This window comes from Penicillium expansum (assembly GCF_000769745.1).
Source record: "Penicillium expansum strain MD-8 chromosome Unknown contig302, whole genome shotgun sequence".
Classification (NCBI taxonomy): Eukaryota; Fungi; Ascomycota; class Eurotiomycetes; order Eurotiales; family Aspergillaceae; genus Penicillium; species Penicillium expansum.
The window spans coordinates 23,933-41,873 of NW_015971363.1; the positions used below are offsets into that span (position 1 = coordinate 23,933).

General features: G+C 48.8%; 8 protein-coding genes across 8 annotated transcripts; 4 read left to right on the forward strand and 4 right to left on the reverse strand.

The window, feature by feature from the left end:
- Positions 1-171: 171 nt before the first annotated feature.
- PEX2_089450 (uncharacterized protein) lies at positions 172-381 on the reverse strand (the record flags this gene model as incomplete). Its single annotated transcript, XM_016746215.1, has 1 exon — positions 172-381. One exon carries the CDS (start codon positions 379-381, stop codon positions 172-174), a length of 210 nt encoding a protein of 69 aa, XP_016597235.1.
- A 508-nt stretch (positions 382-889) lies between these two features.
- Positions 890-1,866, reverse strand: PEX2_089460 (dienelactone hydrolase family protein; the record flags this gene model as incomplete). The annotated part of the gene is made up of 5 exons (XM_016746216.1): positions 890-929; positions 980-1,186; positions 1,246-1,307; positions 1,383-1,714; positions 1,773-1,866. The coding sequence occupies 5 exons, from the start codon at positions 1,864-1,866 to the stop codon at positions 890-892; spliced, it is 735 nt and encodes a 244-aa protein (XP_016597236.1).
- Positions 1,867-2,362: 496 nt separating this feature from the next.
- PEX2_089470 (MFS transporter) lies at positions 2,363-4,156 on the forward strand (the record flags this gene model as incomplete). The annotated part of the gene is made up of 6 exons (XM_016746217.1): positions 2,363-2,395; positions 2,449-2,543; positions 2,600-2,662; positions 2,731-2,845; positions 2,902-3,219; positions 3,281-4,156. The coding sequence occupies 6 exons, from the start codon at positions 2,363-2,365 to the stop codon at positions 4,154-4,156; spliced, it is 1,500 nt and encodes a 499-aa protein (XP_016597237.1).
- Positions 4,157-5,181: 1,025 nt separating this feature from the next.
- PEX2_089480 (putative LPXTG-motif cell wall anchor domain protein) lies at positions 5,182-7,690 on the reverse strand (the record flags this gene model as incomplete). Its single annotated transcript, XM_016746218.1, has 2 exons — positions 5,182-7,044; positions 7,172-7,690. 2 exons carry the CDS (start codon positions 7,688-7,690, stop codon positions 5,182-5,184), a joined length of 2,382 nt encoding a protein of 793 aa, XP_016597238.1.
- Positions 7,691-9,461: 1,771 nt separating this feature from the next.
- Positions 9,462-9,686, forward strand: PEX2_089490 (uncharacterized protein; the record flags this gene model as incomplete). The annotated part of the gene is made up of 1 exon (XM_016746219.1): positions 9,462-9,686. One exon carries the CDS (start codon positions 9,462-9,464, stop codon positions 9,684-9,686), a length of 225 nt encoding a protein of 74 aa, XP_016597239.1.
- Positions 9,687-11,411: 1,725 nt separating this feature from the next.
- Positions 11,412-13,541, forward strand: dspD (putative protein-tyrosine phosphatase; the record flags this gene model as incomplete). The annotated part of the gene is made up of 1 exon (XM_016746220.1): positions 11,412-13,541. The coding sequence occupies one exon, from the start codon at positions 11,412-11,414 to the stop codon at positions 13,539-13,541; it is 2,130 nt and encodes a 709-aa protein (XP_016597240.1).
- Positions 13,542-14,454: 913 nt separating this feature from the next.
- On the forward strand, positions 14,455-15,673 carry PEX2_089510 (putative S-adenosylmethionine-dependent methyltransferase; the record flags this gene model as incomplete). The annotated part of the gene is made up of 2 exons (XM_016746221.1): positions 14,455-14,513; positions 14,725-15,673. 2 exons carry the CDS (start codon positions 14,455-14,457, stop codon positions 15,671-15,673), a joined length of 1,008 nt encoding a protein of 335 aa, XP_016597241.1.
- Positions 15,674-15,899: 226 nt separating this feature from the next.
- PEX2_089520 (putative nicotinamide N-methyltransferase) lies at positions 15,900-17,037 on the reverse strand (the record flags this gene model as incomplete). Its single annotated transcript, XM_016746222.1, has 2 exons — positions 15,900-16,441; positions 16,539-17,037. 2 exons carry the CDS (start codon positions 17,035-17,037, stop codon positions 15,900-15,902), a joined length of 1,041 nt encoding a protein of 346 aa, XP_016597242.1.
- Between the last annotated feature and the right edge of the window lie 904 nt (positions 17,038-17,941).

Consider the following 17,941-nt stretch of genomic DNA (forward strand, 5'->3'; position numbering starts at 1 on the left):
TGACTGCATGTTTCACCGCCATCCCAATCACTCAGCTTTGTCTTGAGGTCTTGAAAAAATGTCCGATCTCCAGATTGACCTTGGAACTCAATTTCTCCTTGTTTAATGGTGTGGTAAGCTGCCCCGTATTTTCTTATTTCTGGCTGGGTGACGTTGCTATTGTTATCTGGGCTAGGGGTAGCGGGATATTGATATGAGCTGATGGGCGCTGTTACTGTCGGGACTGCAACCGTTGAAGACATTGCCGGTGCTAGCGGTAGAAATGACTCCATGGCCCTCAACCTGTTTTCGAGGAAGACTATCCGATCGGAAGAAACCCGTGGCTTCTTTTGCCTTCGAGGAGGCTTGAGGTAGATGCAATCTTAGGCAAATCAGTCTCATCGAATGCACTCAACTTTTAAACTTCCTAGCTTACCTTGGAATGATCTTACGCATTTGCTGCATGGATTTCCTCTGTCACATTTGATCTTCCGCTGGCGACATGATTCGCATGACCTCTTCTTTCGGTCGATATCGCCTCTTGCAGTCTGGGCTGCAGAGGTGATGGTTTGACCGCTGGCCATCGAAAACTGGGAACAATGATATTGATTATTTGAATCATTGGAAATTGTGGTCTTTGGAGGCCCTTTAAACGCCATAATCGAGGTCTATTCCTCGACTTGAAGTCTTGTACGAGAAAAAGGGAGAGTAGACAGTTTATTCCCGTTAAATCCGAGATGCCACAGTGGATCATCAAGTTTTCATACCCCAGTGATTACTCTGTCCGCACATGTCTAAATTTTACAAATGGCTGCATCTTGCTGGGATCTAAATATATTCTAACTTCCAAACGCAGCTCTCTTTTCCCAAATCAATTTAAGCTGTGCGTGTGTGTTGAAGACAAAGTGCCTTATAGCCATCGCTTGAAAAAGGCGGCCACCTGCTTATATCTGCACATTGTGAGAAAAGGAAACCAAATATGCCATGCGAAATTACTTACCCTCTAGTAAACTCTAGGAGATTCTTCTCGTCCTCAAGGTTTGCTCGTGCTCCCATCCACCCATGGAACATCGTACCGTATAGCTCAAACTCGGAGTGGTCCGGCAATGCTTCCTTATACGGGTTGAGGATGTCTGCAGGTTCATCGGGGGAAACTAGACAGATGTGCGGTATGGCCATGCGTCTAGCATCTGCTATGTCGAGAAGCCTAAGCAAGCTGTCAGCGATCGGTGGACCTCCAAGTCAGGACAAAACTATGCGACTCACGCAGGGTGGGTTTGACCAGAGGCCACAAACGGCGTCTGATCAGTAGAAGCCAATGCAGCGAGCTAGGTAGTAAGTATCTTTTAGTAAATTTATATTCTCCGAGGCCTTCCTCTGTTGGCGCAAATGAAGATTCTTACCTTTCCACCCCAGCATAATCCTAAAACAGCCCATTTTTCAACGGTGGCATAGAGACTCTTGGTCTCATTCGTGACGGAGTAGAGGGTTGCTAGATTCTTTTCAGGGCTTGCTTTGTTCGCAAAGAACCCCATCATATTGTCTCTTTTTTCGGCAGTATCCATCCCCACCCATTCAATATTCGCTGCTTCTCCATTGAAGAAGTCTGGAATGATAACCAGACAGTCTAATTCCTTCGCAAGGAGCGCTGCTCCTTGCTTGGTCTGTGGGTAGAGTCCGAAGATATCGTACACAAGCACCACACCTCGCTTGGCTTTCCGATCACCGAACACGTCTGCGTGTAGAAACGTTAGTTAACACTAAGACATATATAATCGAAAAGCTGTACGCACACAGGTTAACTCCTGCCGCTTGATCGATTTGATCCTCCGATACAACGGCTGGCTCTCCTTTGGGGGGAGTGTTACAGCATGCTTGGCTTGCCATCGTGTCAAGAAAAGATAAGAACTAATGGATTTGAAGGGCACAGAATATATGAATTTAGAAACTTCATTTCGTATTTCTAGGCCATACTAAAGGTATATATGTACTCGAGTCTATAAGGATATCTGTTTTCGGATGTTCGACCATACTGGAGATAAGGGTAAACTCCGTCTGGTCGTTGATTGGTTGTTATTCTCCGTGATTCAGGTTAGACTCGGATTTTGTCGAGTATCTTGACTGTTTCGATATGGCGCTAACCCCCAGAGCGGGATTTCCTGGCCCCGAAGTACTTACTATGTATGTGGTTCTGTTATATCTACTACCACGAGAGAGAAGAAAAAAAAGCCATTATGGCAGACACCATAAAGGTTGTTGATCACCATTCGCTTCGTTCAAACAGTTGATTCTTGCCTTTTTCCTTTGTTTTTTCCCCATCTCATCGTCCTTCCTTCTCGAGTGATTGCTTAGACCGCGGTACCATCAATCCTGCATTCTCATAATGATAGAACAGGACGAAGAAAAGGCAGAAGCTGTGAGTAGAACCACCATATTTTAGAGATAGATGTATGCTAAGACAATGCCCAGGAGCTGCCCATCAAAAACAGTGATAGATATCCTGTCACAGACCTTGACCAAGGCATTGTGGGATGGGAGGATCAAGATGATCCGTTAAATCCAAAGTGAGTTGGATGTGCATGTCTGGGCCATGAAATTGCTGATCTGATCGTTACATCAGAAATTACCCTGTAGCTAGGAAATGGTTTCTTCTTGTGCTCGTCAGCATGATCACTTTCATCAGGTAGGTGCACGCCTATTCTTCTGGCACAAAAGAGGCAGAAATCTGACTAGCTCATCTTCTTCTATCAGTCCCTTCGCATCTTCATTATTTGCACCTGGTGTGGCAGATGCGGATCGCGAGTTCGACAACACATCGTCTATTCTGGGATCCCTTGGTGTGACATCCTATCTGTTTGGCTACGGTGTGAGTAAAATCCCATATCAATATACAATAACCGATTCCCTGACAAAGTTTCCAAGGTCGGTCCATTGTTTCTGTCGCCATTGAGCGAGATATATGGGCGGAGAATCATTCTCAATATTTCCACCTCTTTTTTCGTCCTCTTCCATGTTGGCTGTGCACTTGCACCGAACCTCTCCGCATTGATATGCTTCAGGGTTCTTACAGGAATTGGAGGTTCTGCATGCTTGACTATTGGGGGTGGGGTTGTGTCAGACTTGTTCGAACCCGAACAGCGCGGTATGGCCATGTCAATATTCGGCGCTGGGCCTCTCTTGGGGCCTGTCCTTGGGCCTCTTTGCGGTGGCTTCATTGCACAAAGAGCAGGGTGGAGATGGGTTAGCAATAATCCACTTTCTTTGTTTCATGCTTCGATCACAACTAACTGATGTGAATTAGATTTTCTGGGTTCTTGTCATTGCAGGCGGCTCGTTTACACTCTTCGTTATGTTGTTCAACCGAGAGACAAACCCTGTTACTCTATTACGTCGCAAAACAGTATCCCTGCAGAAAGAGCTGGGCCGTTCTGATCTCCGCAGCTACTACGACAAAGCAAAAGATCCGAAAGCCGAGAGCCGCAAACGCAAAGGAATATTTTCGCTACGCGGTCTAGCCACTCCATTCCAGCTTTTGTTCCGCTCGCCCATCGTGTCGATCATCGCTGTATATATCGCCACAGTCTACGGCTGCCTCTATCTCCTTCTCACAACCGTCACAAACGCCTTCAGAGAGACCTATCACTGGAGCCTCGAGACCAGTGGGCTAGCCTACATTGGGCTTGGTTCAGGGTTCCTGTTTGGACAGCTTGTCTTCGCAATATTGAGTGACAGAGCCATCATTCGTCTCAAAGCCCGCAATGGAGGTGTCTTCGAGCCAGAGATGCGCCTGCCACTCTGTGTAGTCTTTGCCTTGTCTGTTCCAGTCTCATTCTTCTGGTATGGCTGGTCACTACAGGCTAAAACACACTGGATCGTGCCCATCATCGGTCTTTTCCCCTTCGCTGTCGGCCTGGTTGGCATTTTTGGCACATTGCATACGTACATCATTGACTCGTATCCGCGATATGCAGCGTCAGGAATAGCAGCGCTAACAGTCTCTCGATCTCTTGTTGGCGCGCTTTTGCCGCTTGCTGGACCTGATATGTACCGGACACTTGGTTATGGCTGGGGGAACTCGTTGCTTGGGTTTATAACCCTTGCAATGGTTGGAATGCCTATTATCTTCAATCGCGTTGGGGCAAGACTGAGGAATAGCTATGCAACTAAGTTCAACTAGCATATCAGTCTTAGTGGCTGAATACATTGTTGCTAATGTGATGAGAGCTCAGTCAACATTTATATGTACGCAATGCGACATATCAATATAGGTAAAATCATTAAGATTCGGCCGAAATGTTGATTTGGATCTTTGACTGTGTTTGAAATCCATGACACTGAGGAGTATGGTGGCTACTCACTCAACCCAAAGCTCAACGTACTTCCGGTGAATGGCTCTGACCTTGGCAGTACGCTTATGCCATCATGAATGGTACCTCCTTGTATAGAGTATGTATTACTATAAAACAATAAAATTATCAAGAAAGCTCTTGAATATCTCATTTCATTCCATTCAATCATTAAATACTCATCTGTGACTCACGGACAAAGGAGATAAGAGAAAAGACCAGCCTGCGGGCAACAGACCTAAATACAAACACGTGCCCGCAAGAAATAAGATGCAGACAAAAGAATAAACATGAAAAAAGGAAAAACAAGGAAAGATAAAGTGACATGAAACCCCTAGGGCGGAATACACAAATGAAAAAGTGCCACCCGGTAGAGTATTATGGACAAGAGACGCCGCCAATGGTAGGTTTTGTACATGAATTTGACACAACCACCAGTAGACATGTTGATAGTCTATGGTGGGGAGATGGTGTGTCTTTGCTGTGAGAGATATTCCCCGCAGAGAAATATCACACAAAAAATGTAAACATAGAATAGGATGGGTGATGTGCTGGCAGCGTGATGGGTGTGGTTTCTTCTCAAATCAAATACACAGAGGAGATTCGTTAGAATGCATAGCGCAATGGTGTGTGGGACCGTGGACAGAAGGTAAAACTTCCAACTGCCGTGCTGACTGGTGAGACATGCATATAACAAGCAATGTTCTTTCAAAAGATAGAACGAGAACGCCGATGTCAAAGCAGATGTCCGAAAGAAACAGGATCAGATGCGGGGTCGCTGCGTAAAAGGGTTGAGGGTGACGTAATCGGACATGTCGACGGCTGGCATGCATGGATGATATAAGAGGTGTGGACGTTAATCGATGCTGTCGTCGAGGTTTACATTGTTGGGGGTGGCCGGGACACGGTTTCGAAGACCGAATCTCCGCGCCCCCAAGCTGTTCGTTCGCAGTCGTGGGGTTTGGATTGGCGTGTAGCTGGTTGCTACTTTGCTCGATGGGGTCGAAATTCTGGTCTGGGAGGGTTCCATTTGGGGCGAGCGCAGGCTTTCTTCGACAGGAGATACCTGTATATTGTTGGAAGAGAAGCTAGGCGTTAGGCCGTAACGGCGAGACCCAGCCTGGATGTTGGAGCGGGATGTCGCGGGGGTGTACGTAGCAGGGTTCATGTAGCTTCGGCGGAATGAGAGGCTAGATGAGAGAGTCGGTGTCCGAGGCACTGAAGACTGCACCTGCGGCTGGGGGAGTTGTGACGGTTGGTATTGTGATTGGTATTGCGGGGAGCGGGGGGAGTATGCAATGCCGCTCTGGTCCTGCTGCACACCGGAAATGGAGCGGGACAGGGTGTGACCTTGGGAGAATCGTTGCCTAGGAGGGGGTATGGCTTGCGCAGGAAGCGGTGTACCAATCTCTGTATTGGCTCTGGAGACCGAACGACTAAGTGGGTTTTCAGTCTCTCCGCTCTCCTCGCCAATGGTCAGCCTGCGGCTGCGGAGGGAACTTGACATGCGATTGAGACGGCTGGCTGGGTTGGACATGCCGGGAGATTGGGTTGGACTCTGCTTCACATCTGTCGTGTTTCCAGGGCTGGCATTGACCATGGATGCTCGGCGTGCGTCAAGGCGACTGGAGATGCGATTCGTGCTATGGCGCCGTTCAACTCCTTCGGGCTCCAGGTTCCCATTTCGCTGATACGTTGGTATGGACATACGAGCATCGACCCCCATACTATTCGATAATTGGGGCTGCACGCCTGTCTCGCGGCTCGACGACGGTTGGGCACTCTTTAGCTGCTCATCCGTCAAGGCTAGACAAAGCTCGGTCAGGCTGCGGCATACACTGTCCGCTTTGCGGCGAGCATGTCGTTCAGGTGAGGTGTATCCTCCATTCACGGCAGAGAAGGTGCCCGACGGAGCGGCATTGACGCCCAACGCGGTGGAAAGATTTAAAGCATCGGTTATAGTCGCTTCGAGGGAGGTGTACACGTCACCGCTCAAGACATCTTTGGCCTTGGCCAATGCGGATTGCAGAATCGGATGCACCGGGCTCTGTTCGGTATCTGCAGCTGAGACGCTGGTATTGCGGCGTCGCTTGGGGGAGGAGGATAGGGTGGTAATGGCGGTGTTTGCAGTCCGCGGTCTCTCATTGGTAGGGGTGTACATCGCCGCAGAAGACGAGGGAGGCAGCTTCCCAGTCACTTCCAGCTTCTTGATCCGATCTTTGAGATCATCCAATTCGTCCCAGACAGTGGATGGGGCCGTGGTGGACAATGTCGACTCGGTTCCATCAGGGCGCGATCGTTCTGTATCGGCGCGCGGTCGCCCGGTCACTTCAGAGCCAGACGGTTGCCGACTACTTCTGATTGTAGAGAGTCCCGAATGGCGATTGATGCGCGGATCGTTGAGAGAGGCCCGGCGCTCCTTCTCCTCAGCAGCAGAAGGTGCGCGCGGTGAAGTCTCCGGGCTTGTGCGGCTAAAGCGGCTTCGTGGAACGCCGACAACGGATCGCGCGCCGGATCCCAAGCTACTGTAGCGGAAGCGATTTGAGTCGTCTAGAGGATGGGCGGATGACGCCGGAGTGTGGATGGAGCTGTAGGGGGCAGTGGGGGAATCGTTTTGGAAATGCAAGGGGCTGTCGATATTGCTATACCGCTGATCGGGTGAGGGGGTTTGTTCTGTTGCTGGCGACCGTAGACTTTGGCTGGAATAACCAAGCCGTGACTATTCCATATGTTCTCGTTAGCTATCGGGGAAGTCGCAAAAAGGAGTTAAAGCGGATGCCACGGTCGATGAACGCCAGAGCGATCCGGAATGCGATCGGCTCAAGACCTGTGTTATTCTCACTTACCCGTCTAAAATCTGAGCGACCTATCGAGTCGCGACGGCCGGAATCAGCTCTCGCGATATTTAGGAACACATCCTCGTTCTTTGGGCGGCTCTCGTCCATCGAGGACTTGTCCTCGATCCCCCGGGGCGTACCGTTTAGAGAGCCGTTAAGAGAGCGAACATTGTCATTTAGGGTTCTGGTCGCTCCAGAATAAGCCAGACTTGATGGCATGGTTCTCTTCACATCAGGGCGATCTTGGTGTATTTCGTCCTGTCTGGGCCTCTTCGAAGCATGGGGGGATTCAGAAGCTTGGGGGCTGGGTGAGCTGAAGCTTAGGACGGATCGCCGGGCGCGGTGCAATAAGGAGCGTTTGGTGGTTAGATTGGGTGTTTCATCGGTGGGGCCATCGAAGCGAGTGTGCAACGACAAAGAACGCGAGTGAGGAAAATGTCGGGATTGTTGGAAATGCTGGTCACGGTCATAGTCACGACGCTGATTGACCTGGTTGGGCTGCAAATGGTCACGGGAACCTGCAGCCATCGTGTACTTCGGTACTCTGTACGGTGTACAGAGTACACAGAGTACGGTGAAGTACTATATAGTAGTACCTTTTGTGTGAAATGTTCCTAAGACAATTCTGGGGAAACTTAGAATTGTATAGTTCCGACGGATTGGAAATATGCACAGTTCATAGTCATTGCAGGATGTCAGTAAGGACTTGTGGACTTGACCTGTCAGAAAGAATATTGGTGGGTATACACTGTGGGAAAATTTCAATATTGACGAGCCCTTTTCTATTTAAAACTTGATTTTGTTTTCTTCGTATAAGATAACTTGGGGAAGGCCTAAGTAGACCCGACGTGCTAGATGATACTATGTACTAGTTATGTACTCTGTAGGTGCTAATCTCCATTACTATCTTCTAAATAAAATCCGAAACATAAGTATATACTAATGTAGTAACATGGCAACTTAGTATGTAAGAAGTAAGAAAGTGACCTCGGAGAAGGGAAAAGAAGGGAAAAAAGAAAGAAAAAAGACAAAAAAAAACAAAGCATTGAACCATGGTTCATCCAGCAAAGACCATGGTTACTTCGAAACAAATTAAATTCCACAGACCCGTTTCAAAACAAACTGCTCTATTCGGGTTGTTCTTCATGTAGTATACTTGGTCTACAACATATAACATCTACATATAGTTACGGAGTACTCCGTATGTCTTGATCAAATGCACATCTAGTTGGACATCTCGCAGACCACACTAGTCACTTTGGCATACAACCATTCCATTGCTCCATTTCCCAATGCCAGTCAACCTGGGAATGGAAGAAAGCCTACAATAGCGACAAGGTTTGAATTGTGTGGAGACACTTGATAGGTATGTCAAGTTGAATGTGGTGGCAAACGTTCTATTCTGGTGCGCTGCTTTCGATCCCCACCAAAATGCACAATGAGATACAAAGCGGGCAGCTTGAGCTAGGGGGGGGGGAAACCCCCTCTGGGTGCATGTTAGTCTTGCTATTAAATATCCTACCTCCCAGGGTCAATTAAGTGGTGAAGTATGGAGTAGTGCAGCCTGGCCTCAACCTTGGAGCATCTATGGACTGTGACTAGTGACTAGTTAGGTACTTTTTATTACTTTTGGTTAATCATTAGAACATGGGCTATACTTAGGGAGGAGACAAGCAAGGCCATGCCAATAAAGGGGCTTATTTAGTGATATCTATCCTTGTGCGGAGTATTGAGTACTTTTGTATATTTTGGCGTCTCGTCAATATCACTCAATGTGGAATCCCACAGAACGCCTCGTCTCGATCCATGTATAGTGCAGTGATCAGGTCGAATCCTTCAACCTGGCACTGCCACTTAGCCATTGGACAAATGCATTGTTACGGGCATATTGTTGCAATCCACTACGTAGGCATATATTTAGTACAGAATAGGTGGACCAACTCGGTACTTTGTTTAGATTGATCATTAAACACATATCTATTTGGGGAATACTCTGCAGAGCTTAATATTGCCACGGCTGGTCAGTAAACTGTGCCATTTGCCATCTAGATATCTGTACGGAGCACATGTATCAATAATAAAAGATGAGATTAGGGATTGACCGGTGCAGAGTAGTTTAATTGAACAAGCTGTCCTTGTACGCCACAAACCAATGGAAAGCGTCCTTCAAGTTTGAAACACAAGAATGCAAAACAAGTTTCCTATGTTGTAAGCTGCTCATGTCGCAATTCGGGACATTTATATTTAGCAGCAAGTTCATGTGAAACATCTGGAGTTTCCTTACGTTGTAGGATCGTTTATGAATGTGAGAAGAAGGGGACCATCTATCTGGAACTTTTCTGCCTCAAAACCAGATTTTTACAGGAGGAAACATACTGTGGGAATATCCTCTCCAGACTCGGTACATCGCAAGCTGAAGATCCAGTTTCAGGATCATTACGACAACCCACGTGGAAAAGGCCGATCACTCGTCATTCCCCGAAACCAAACGGAGTACGGAGTAGTGGACCTCAAGCTTCAATAATTCTCCTCAGCCTCCATGGGTATAACCCCAGCTGATGTAATATACTATCTACGAGTACGGAGTACATCTGGGCATCTTTTACGGAGTACTCCGTATATGAGATTGAATACTCCGCAGATTAAAGCCCTCATGTTTGGATATTGCCACAAACACGATCTAGAGGGCAATGCCAAGACCTACTAGTTTCCCACTAGTGCCAATTTGGTGTGTTTCATACAGCGCCAAACCCAGATCCATGGGGTTTCAGGTTGTGCCTTCTCCTCTTGACATCATCCAATCAGATATCTCCTTATTTCTATTTGGGGGTTGCCCCCAAAATGTTGAATGGTCCAATGGCATCATGTCCACACCATCCATGGATCAGCCAGCCCACCGTTCGAATTGATTTTAAAGCTTGATAAACTATCTTCAAGTAGGAGTACGGAGTATACGGAGTATACAACATATATGTAGAAAAAAAAAACAGTGGAGCTATACGTTGTACCAAGAGACGGGAAAGCGAATTTGGAATTGGAATTGATCAAATCAACACCATTTCGGGTTACTACGCACAGCACATCTCCACCATATCCCGTCTCCATGTCTTCCCCCCTTGTCATCTCGGTCCTGAGCCGTTTGTGCATTACTGTGTGTAACAGAGTAACAGATAGTTGCACGGGGATTGTCAATCTTATCCAACTTTAAGGAACATAACTCAGCTGTGGGACTATGTGGGACCTGAGCAAGTATTATTCCTCTACTCTATACGAAGTACTCCGTACTCCGCATGGAGTAGAGAATCAGAAAGAATTAGAATCAGTTTCGATTCAAGATGAAAATACCTGTAATCATGTATAACATAGAGAATAATATACAACTAAGGTGGGAAGAGGCACACTCTCGAGCCTCTCATTTACCTTGGTTTGACGCCGACTAAACATTCCAGGGCGGCTAAATTTAGAGCATAAGGCAGTGATTGGTTTTATCCCCCCAACACCAACTCTGGATCCCCTCTTTTTCTTTTTTTTTTCTTTTATAATATTTTTTTTTAGTTACGAAGTATTGTATGTTACAAAATGTACATACTAATGTACTCCGTACACTTGAAATCCAATCTCTAAATAAAAACACAAAGGGTCCAAAAACCCGTATACTCTTCCTTTTTCTTTTCCTTTTTCCCTTTCTACATCTATTCGACTTTTATCTTTTTTTTTATCCTTTTCCCTGGAGGAACCGCTTTGATTCTATACGCTTTCAACAACTCTATCCCTATACACTTTACACTTCTGAAACTTTTTATTATTTGATTTCTTTGATCTTAGACTTTGGAACATTTACCCTTGGAATCTTTCATCTTTGCTCTTTGCTCTTTGATCTTTGAATATCTAGTCATTCCTTCATATTCCTTCTCTCATACTGGAAAGAAATACACATACCCTTGTGATCTGGTATGTGGACACCCTTCTCATATCCAACCTCTTTATTACAGTTTCCACTTGTTCCCACTCCTTCATGACATCGTACATCGTGTGGATGCCTTTCCCCTTGTGATATGCATGATCGCCCGGATCATTAGTCTCAAGCCCTTGCATTTCAGCTGCCCTAGATTCAAAGCTAACACCCTTCCCCATGGAGACTCCATTTGCGCAGGCAGCAAGTGTATCTTCAATCTCGAGTTCCATTCTAGTCCTCTCTCAAGAGCCGAATTGAAAGGAACTTCCTTTTCCCACAGTGTCGATTCGGACAATGCCAGTGCAAACTAGCCAGGCGTCCTTTCCGGACTCATTTCCGTCTTTCATGTCGGTATTTGGTGGTCCCCTTCCGCGATACAAAGAAGAAGCAAACACCATCCACCCTCTTCAATACCCAACCCATGTCCCGGTCAATACACGCCTACTTCCTTCCCCCCACCGCGAAAGTGTTTCATCCGTGAACTCGGTATCAACCGAGTCCTCTCCGACCACCACCATCTCGCCCTTTGATTCGCCCGGCGGGGGTGACATCTCTCCGAGCTCGTCCCCAGAATCTCCCTCTGCCATGCCCGTCTCATACCCAAAGTTCATGCCTTCCACACGGCCCGCGGAGCTTCCTCCACGCCTTGCGCCTGTCGCCGAACCGCGCCTGTCCGAGCCGACCCCTCCTAACACGCGCCCAGACTCCCCAAATCGGCGGGCGCGCAACCTTAAGAATTTGTCATTGCGAATGCCGCCCCCATCGCAGTCTCGCCCACCTATCGCTACAGCATCGGTAGTGGAGACAACGTCAAAACACCACTTCGATGCCCCGCCATCTCCCATCCCGATCCCTTCCAAGAGCAAGAGCACGAGGCGACGCGCCGCCAATCTTACCATCCAGACCCCCACATTCAATAAACCGTTCTCCGCCATCGCCACTGATGCCGTGCCACCAACTCCATCCCTGCGCCACGCAGAATCCTCGCCTTCGCTTGCGTCAATTGCATCGCCTTCGTTTGCCCCGCGGGGGGGTATGCAGCTTCCCCGGCTAATGCCACATGCCCCGCGCCGTTTTTCTAGCGCGTCTGCCGAGGATCCTGCGTCCCCTGTCACCTTGAAGCCGGTTGATGGATCTGGCTTCTCTCGGCGTGTTCTCGATGGCCTAGAAGAAGAGGATGACCATCTCGACTCGCGCGAGTCGACTCGCAAGAAGGATCGTGGCTATCCCGATGGGCCCATCCGGATTCACGACTCTGGTGTCTACCTGTATCTAGAACCAACAGCAGAAGAAGCGTCCAAATTTGACGTGGTGATCAACGTCGCCAAGGAAGTGGTGAACCCGTTCAGTACTAGCAAGGACGAGCGGAATGATACAGTGATGAGCACATGGCGGAACGCCTCCATGGCCTCGAAACGCTTCTCCCGCGGCGAGCCCCAGACCGCGATTTCAGAAATATCCTTCAAGTCTGCATGGGAATTCCAGCCCTCGGATTCCGAGTCGCCAACTCCTACAACCGAAAGTCCCATATCACTAGGACCGGAGTACCTCCATGTCGGTTGGGACCATAACTCCGAAATTCTTGAAGACCTACTCCCGCTTTGTGAGCTGATTGACGATCGGATCGCTGAAGGAAAGAAAGTCCTCGTGCATTGTCAACTGGGCGCCAGTCGCTCAGCGTCGCTGGTGATTGCCTACGGATTATATAAAAACCGACACCTGGATTTCAACTCGATGTACGAAGCAGTCAAGGGACGCAGCCAGTGGGTTGGCCCGAACATGAGTCTCATCTACCAGCTCACAGACTTCCGCTCTAAATTGTTGCGGGGATCTACCTCAAAGCCCCCACCTCAGGAGTGGTTCGTCCAAACCGGTCGACGAAGCTCAGAACCTCAGGTTGCACGAGCTGAGCGCCCAGCGTCTAACGAATCAAGCCGACCATCGTTCCGCGGACTGTCACAGGCACCTTCGGTTAGCTGCCTCTCAATCCCAGAAACGAGCTCGATGCGTCCCACTACGAGCGACGACGGTACATACACGAAATTCAAGTCCTACTCGCCCAAGCGGAGTCTATCCCCCCGGCCCCTCCCATTCCGGCAGAAGTTCCAGTCCGTGGGACCTGCCGCGGGCCGGCTACGAGGGTTGCCGCGTAGCGTTAGCAGCTATGACCCGCTTGTTCAGTCCCGTGTATTTGTACGTGATGCGCCAGACTCCAGCGGTGATTTGTTCTCGCCGAGGACAAACGAATTCTTCTCACCAGCTCCTGTGGCACCGCGATCATTCCACCGTATTGATCGCTCCGCAGCCCTATTCTCACCCCCCATTCCCCACGCCATGGGGTTCGCCGCCGAACCGGCAGACCCCCGCTCGCCCCCATCCGGCGGCGAGCCTCTGATCATGAGATCCATTGATGAATTCTTGTGATTTCTCTGCCTTGTGTCTTTCGAGACCGGGCTTGAAACGATTCCACGACCCGACCTATTTTCCCATGTCTCTTTTCTGATTTGAAGACCATCTGCTCACCCCCGGGGCACGAGATACGAGGCCCCGGAGTCAATGCAACCCTTCTATTCTCATTTATTAATTTCTTCCACTCATCTCAATCAGATGACTGCCTTGATGATACTCATGACCAAAGCAGGCTTTGCTGTCGCTCATCGCTATTTTTTTTCCAACTTGCATACTTACTGCATATCTCTTTTTGTCATTTGAACCTACGGGTCTTGCCAATGCCATTACTGGTCACCATCGTTTGAACTTCTTTCTCTCTTTTCTTTACCACCGGCGTCTCGGGTGTCCAAAACGGACGAATTTTGATACCAAGGCCAGGCCTTGAAAGATCGAAACAGACCCGTCTGATTCATTTCGGCCTGGTACCTGTACTATTATCGGAGGGTCCTATCTCTTTTGGGTTTCTCTTGTTTCCCTTGGCTTTTGTCTCACTTCCGCTTGGTTATTTCGTGTCACTCTCCTATCTTTCCATCTTGCCACTCATACAAGGCCCTTCCTTTTGCGCCTTTCTTTTTGTGTTCAGCATTCGTGTGGTGAAGGTGCTTGGTTCCTCTCGGAATTCACGACATGCTTGGATTATGGTTGACGGGTGGCGTGATAAATAATAGCCCATTTGCGCATTCTCACAATAGAGATGGGTGTTAAGCTTCAATTGTTTCTCGTAAAGCTGTAAACACACATGGCATTAAGTCTAGTTCTAATAGTCCTAGTGGATCCAACCGTCGTGGCTTCAGGCTGTTTGTTGATTAGAACGGAGATAGCGATAAGCCCCGAGAACACCTCCAACCCAAATTTTCCCTCGCGCATCCTCTCCACGCTCGCGACAATGGCTGAAGAATCTCACCCGGCATACCTCTCGCCCAGCGAGCTGGGCACAAAAGATTAGTATGTGTCCTTCTCAGCTACACCCTCGTCCTTTGCTGGACGCAAGGATGGGGAATCCATGAACCCCGCTCTGCCCCTCCATAAGTGTTGTATACAGTGAATCAGCCACAACGAATGCAGCAATGGATCAATTGGTAGTCCAATTGATTTATAAAACTGCGTTTAATATTTAAGCCAATTCTTCAAATGCAAACTAACAATCCAAACCTAGCTGGGAATCCTACTACGCGCGCACGCTAGCCCACATCTCCCACGAAGCTCCCAATAATGACCCCAATGCCAATAACAACTCAGACCAAAATGACGACGATGCCGCATCCACCACTTCCGACCTAAATGAAGAAGACGACCCCGGCACATCCTGGTTCTCCGAACACAATGCCCCGCAAAAAGTCCTCCACTTCCTCACGCGCAAGTCCTTCCCCTTGTCGCCGCGCAATACAGTGCACAAGAAAGGCTCCCGCCAGCCAAGTGTTCTAGATCTTGGTACTGGAAATGGGAGTATGCTTGCGCTGCTTAGGAAGAGGGGCGGTTATAAAGGACGTCTTGTTGGCGTCGATTACTCGCGCCAGAGTGTTGAGCTTGCGAGAGAGTTACAGCGTGTGAAAGGGCATTCGGCTTATCGCAGTGATTCTGAAGATGAGGATGAATCTGATGACGAAGAGGAAGCAGAGGCCGAGGCTGAAACCGAGGTAGAGGCTGGATCCAATGACATGCCGGAACAAGAAACTTCCATCCAGTTCGAGGAGTGGGATATCCTCGGCTCTAAGGCTCTTCTCTCTGAGACGGGTCTCGAGGTATCACCCTCCTCTTCCTCTGAGGAAAAACTCCCCTGGTTCCCTTACCAAGAAGGAGGCTTTGATATCGTGCTTGACAAGGGCACGTTCGATGCTGTCTCGCTATCTGATGATGCGAAGACCACCCGTGTCTGTGAGAGGTACCCTGATATCGCGCGGCGCTTAGTGCGGCGTGGTGGGTTCTTGATTGTTACTACCTGTAATTGGACTGAGGAAGAGCTGGTGCATTGGTTCACTGGTGATCGCACGAGCGGGGATCGGTTGGCGGTTTGGGGCCGTGTTGAGTATCCTCGGTTCCGTTTTGGAGGACATGAGGGGCAAGGAGTTTGTACAGTGTGTTTCCAGAGACTTGGGGATGCTTGATACTTGAGTGGACACGGAACACTATGCGAACTATACCCCCAAGCAAAAAAAAGACGGTGGAAGTGCAGATATACTGAATATACTGAGATATTTCAATCATTCCAAGCCAAACTCATATATCATTCCCATATAATCTGTACCCATCTATTTTATGCTCATAATCTCATCATGCAAGGGAAATGAGATATCGCTCGAAAATGCATTATCATAACCACAACTCACAACCCTACTCCCCCTTCCTCTTCAAAACAGCAATAACACACCACCTCTTCTGATTCTCCGTACCCTCCCCTTCCCTAACCGGAGTCCACTCCCTGCGAATCTCACCCCCATCCTCCAACCTCGCAACCAAATCCCTCTCATAAATGCTCTCAACCACAAACCCATTCTCAAGAACCGTCTCAAAGAACCCGGCAACAATCGCCCGCCCCGTATGGAACCCAGCAACGACCCACACCTTTCCACCCGGCGCAAGGAACCACTGCATCGTGCGCGCAAGGTTCTCATGCTGCGAGCGCATCCAGAAACAATCCGCCGCGACAATGCGCGTGAAGACCCCCTTATTCGCCGTCGCGAAGGAGTCATTTAACACGCCCCATTCGTGTGGGTGCATTGACACTTCTCCCGCGACCTCAGGCGTGCGTTTGGATAGGTTGTGGTCTATATTGAAAGCGATTGCGCCGCTGAATGCAGGCGAGGAGGGGTGGTCGGTTGCCACGACCTTTGAGGCGCCGGCTAGGGCACAGATTACTGAGGGAAGGGCGGCGCCTATACATATCAATGCGTCAGTTTGGGTTGGTTGGGGGGTTGGTGGAGTACAGTGTAAGCTGTAACGAATGCAAATGAGATATGAACTGCCACTTACCAGCGCCCAACTCGAGCATACTCTCGCCCTTGATACTCCACAGCTCCCGGTTTTCGATCTGGGTTTCTGTCTCTGTTTCGCCTGGGGCGGTGGGTGTGTCCGCTTGCTCGACACCCTCTGCAACGACCATCGCTGCGCTCCAGAGGAAATGCGCAAAGAGCTTGCGTCCCTCGTCAACCTCGTTCACGGATCCATCTGGCTTGGCTAGACCTGCGGCGATCTCCTCAGAGCGTTTGCTGCTTGAGCTCGGGTAGCTGGGGACCATAATATTGAGGTCGCCATAGCGCGGGGAGCTGTAGAGGAGGTGTTGGCCTGGGTCACCGTGGAAGGAAGGTGCGTCATCTGGGAAGAGGTGGGGGAGGAATGAACCGAAGAGGTCTTCGGCTGATTCGTCGACCTCATTGTCGACGTCTCCGTTTTGAAATTCTGGTGCTGGGGCGCTGGGTGTGTTGGTGGGGTGGTGACGGCGGGGGAGAGGCCGTAGACGGGAATGGAGCATTGCTGCGGCTTGCGAGGGATTTTTGAGTAAGTTTATGGGATATTGGATCTGGTATGCAGGAAGTACAAAGTAGACGTCGAAAGTTTATATGATTGAAAAGTCAATTGACCTATTATGCCACTTTATTGCGATGGATCCATCCGAGATCTGCCCAATCTTTATTTCTTATCGGGTATTTTGATGATAAGGGTTTCTTCACAGTTCCCAAAATATGTTTGCATTGTTTGACAGTTTGGTAGATTAGGTGAGATTCCGGCTTACTATGGATGTTGTACAGCCCTGGAGGTCCGACCACGTCATGTAATAATGGAGCATGGAACATATGTTGTATGAGATTCTCTGGGCAGATTAAAATGTCTTATCTTTATAAAACGATTGAGAAATAATTTCAGCAGCTATGATAGCTCTTGATAGCTCTAATAATTGGATCGACAACAATGCAACTTTCTAACCCAATAATGCCGACAAGAAGAATGTCCCGAGTGTCTCAGCCGCAGGTCAATCAATAGTTAAAGACGGGCCAGGAACCTAGGAATGTGCCAGAAACAAGAAATATCAGGGGGTTCCTACTCTGAAGGGCGCCAAAAATAATTCCCAAGTGCTCGTGCGCGAGAGGATAGTGTGACGGTCGGAGTGATGATCCTCTCCTGCAGGCGTTAGCGTACGAGATGGCGCGACCTGATCGTAAGAATATGGTGACCTGAGCGATTACCTAACATCTGGCCCCCGGGAGGCTCGGGCCCTCCAGTGTTGCCGCCTTGGACCGTCCTGGGTTAGGTGATAAGCCACAATTCCTCTTTGCCACAGGAAAAGAGATTCTTAGTTATTTATACTCGTGGACGGAGTACGGAGTACGGAGTACTGCACATGTATATAAGGGAAATTATATAAGATTATATCCGTA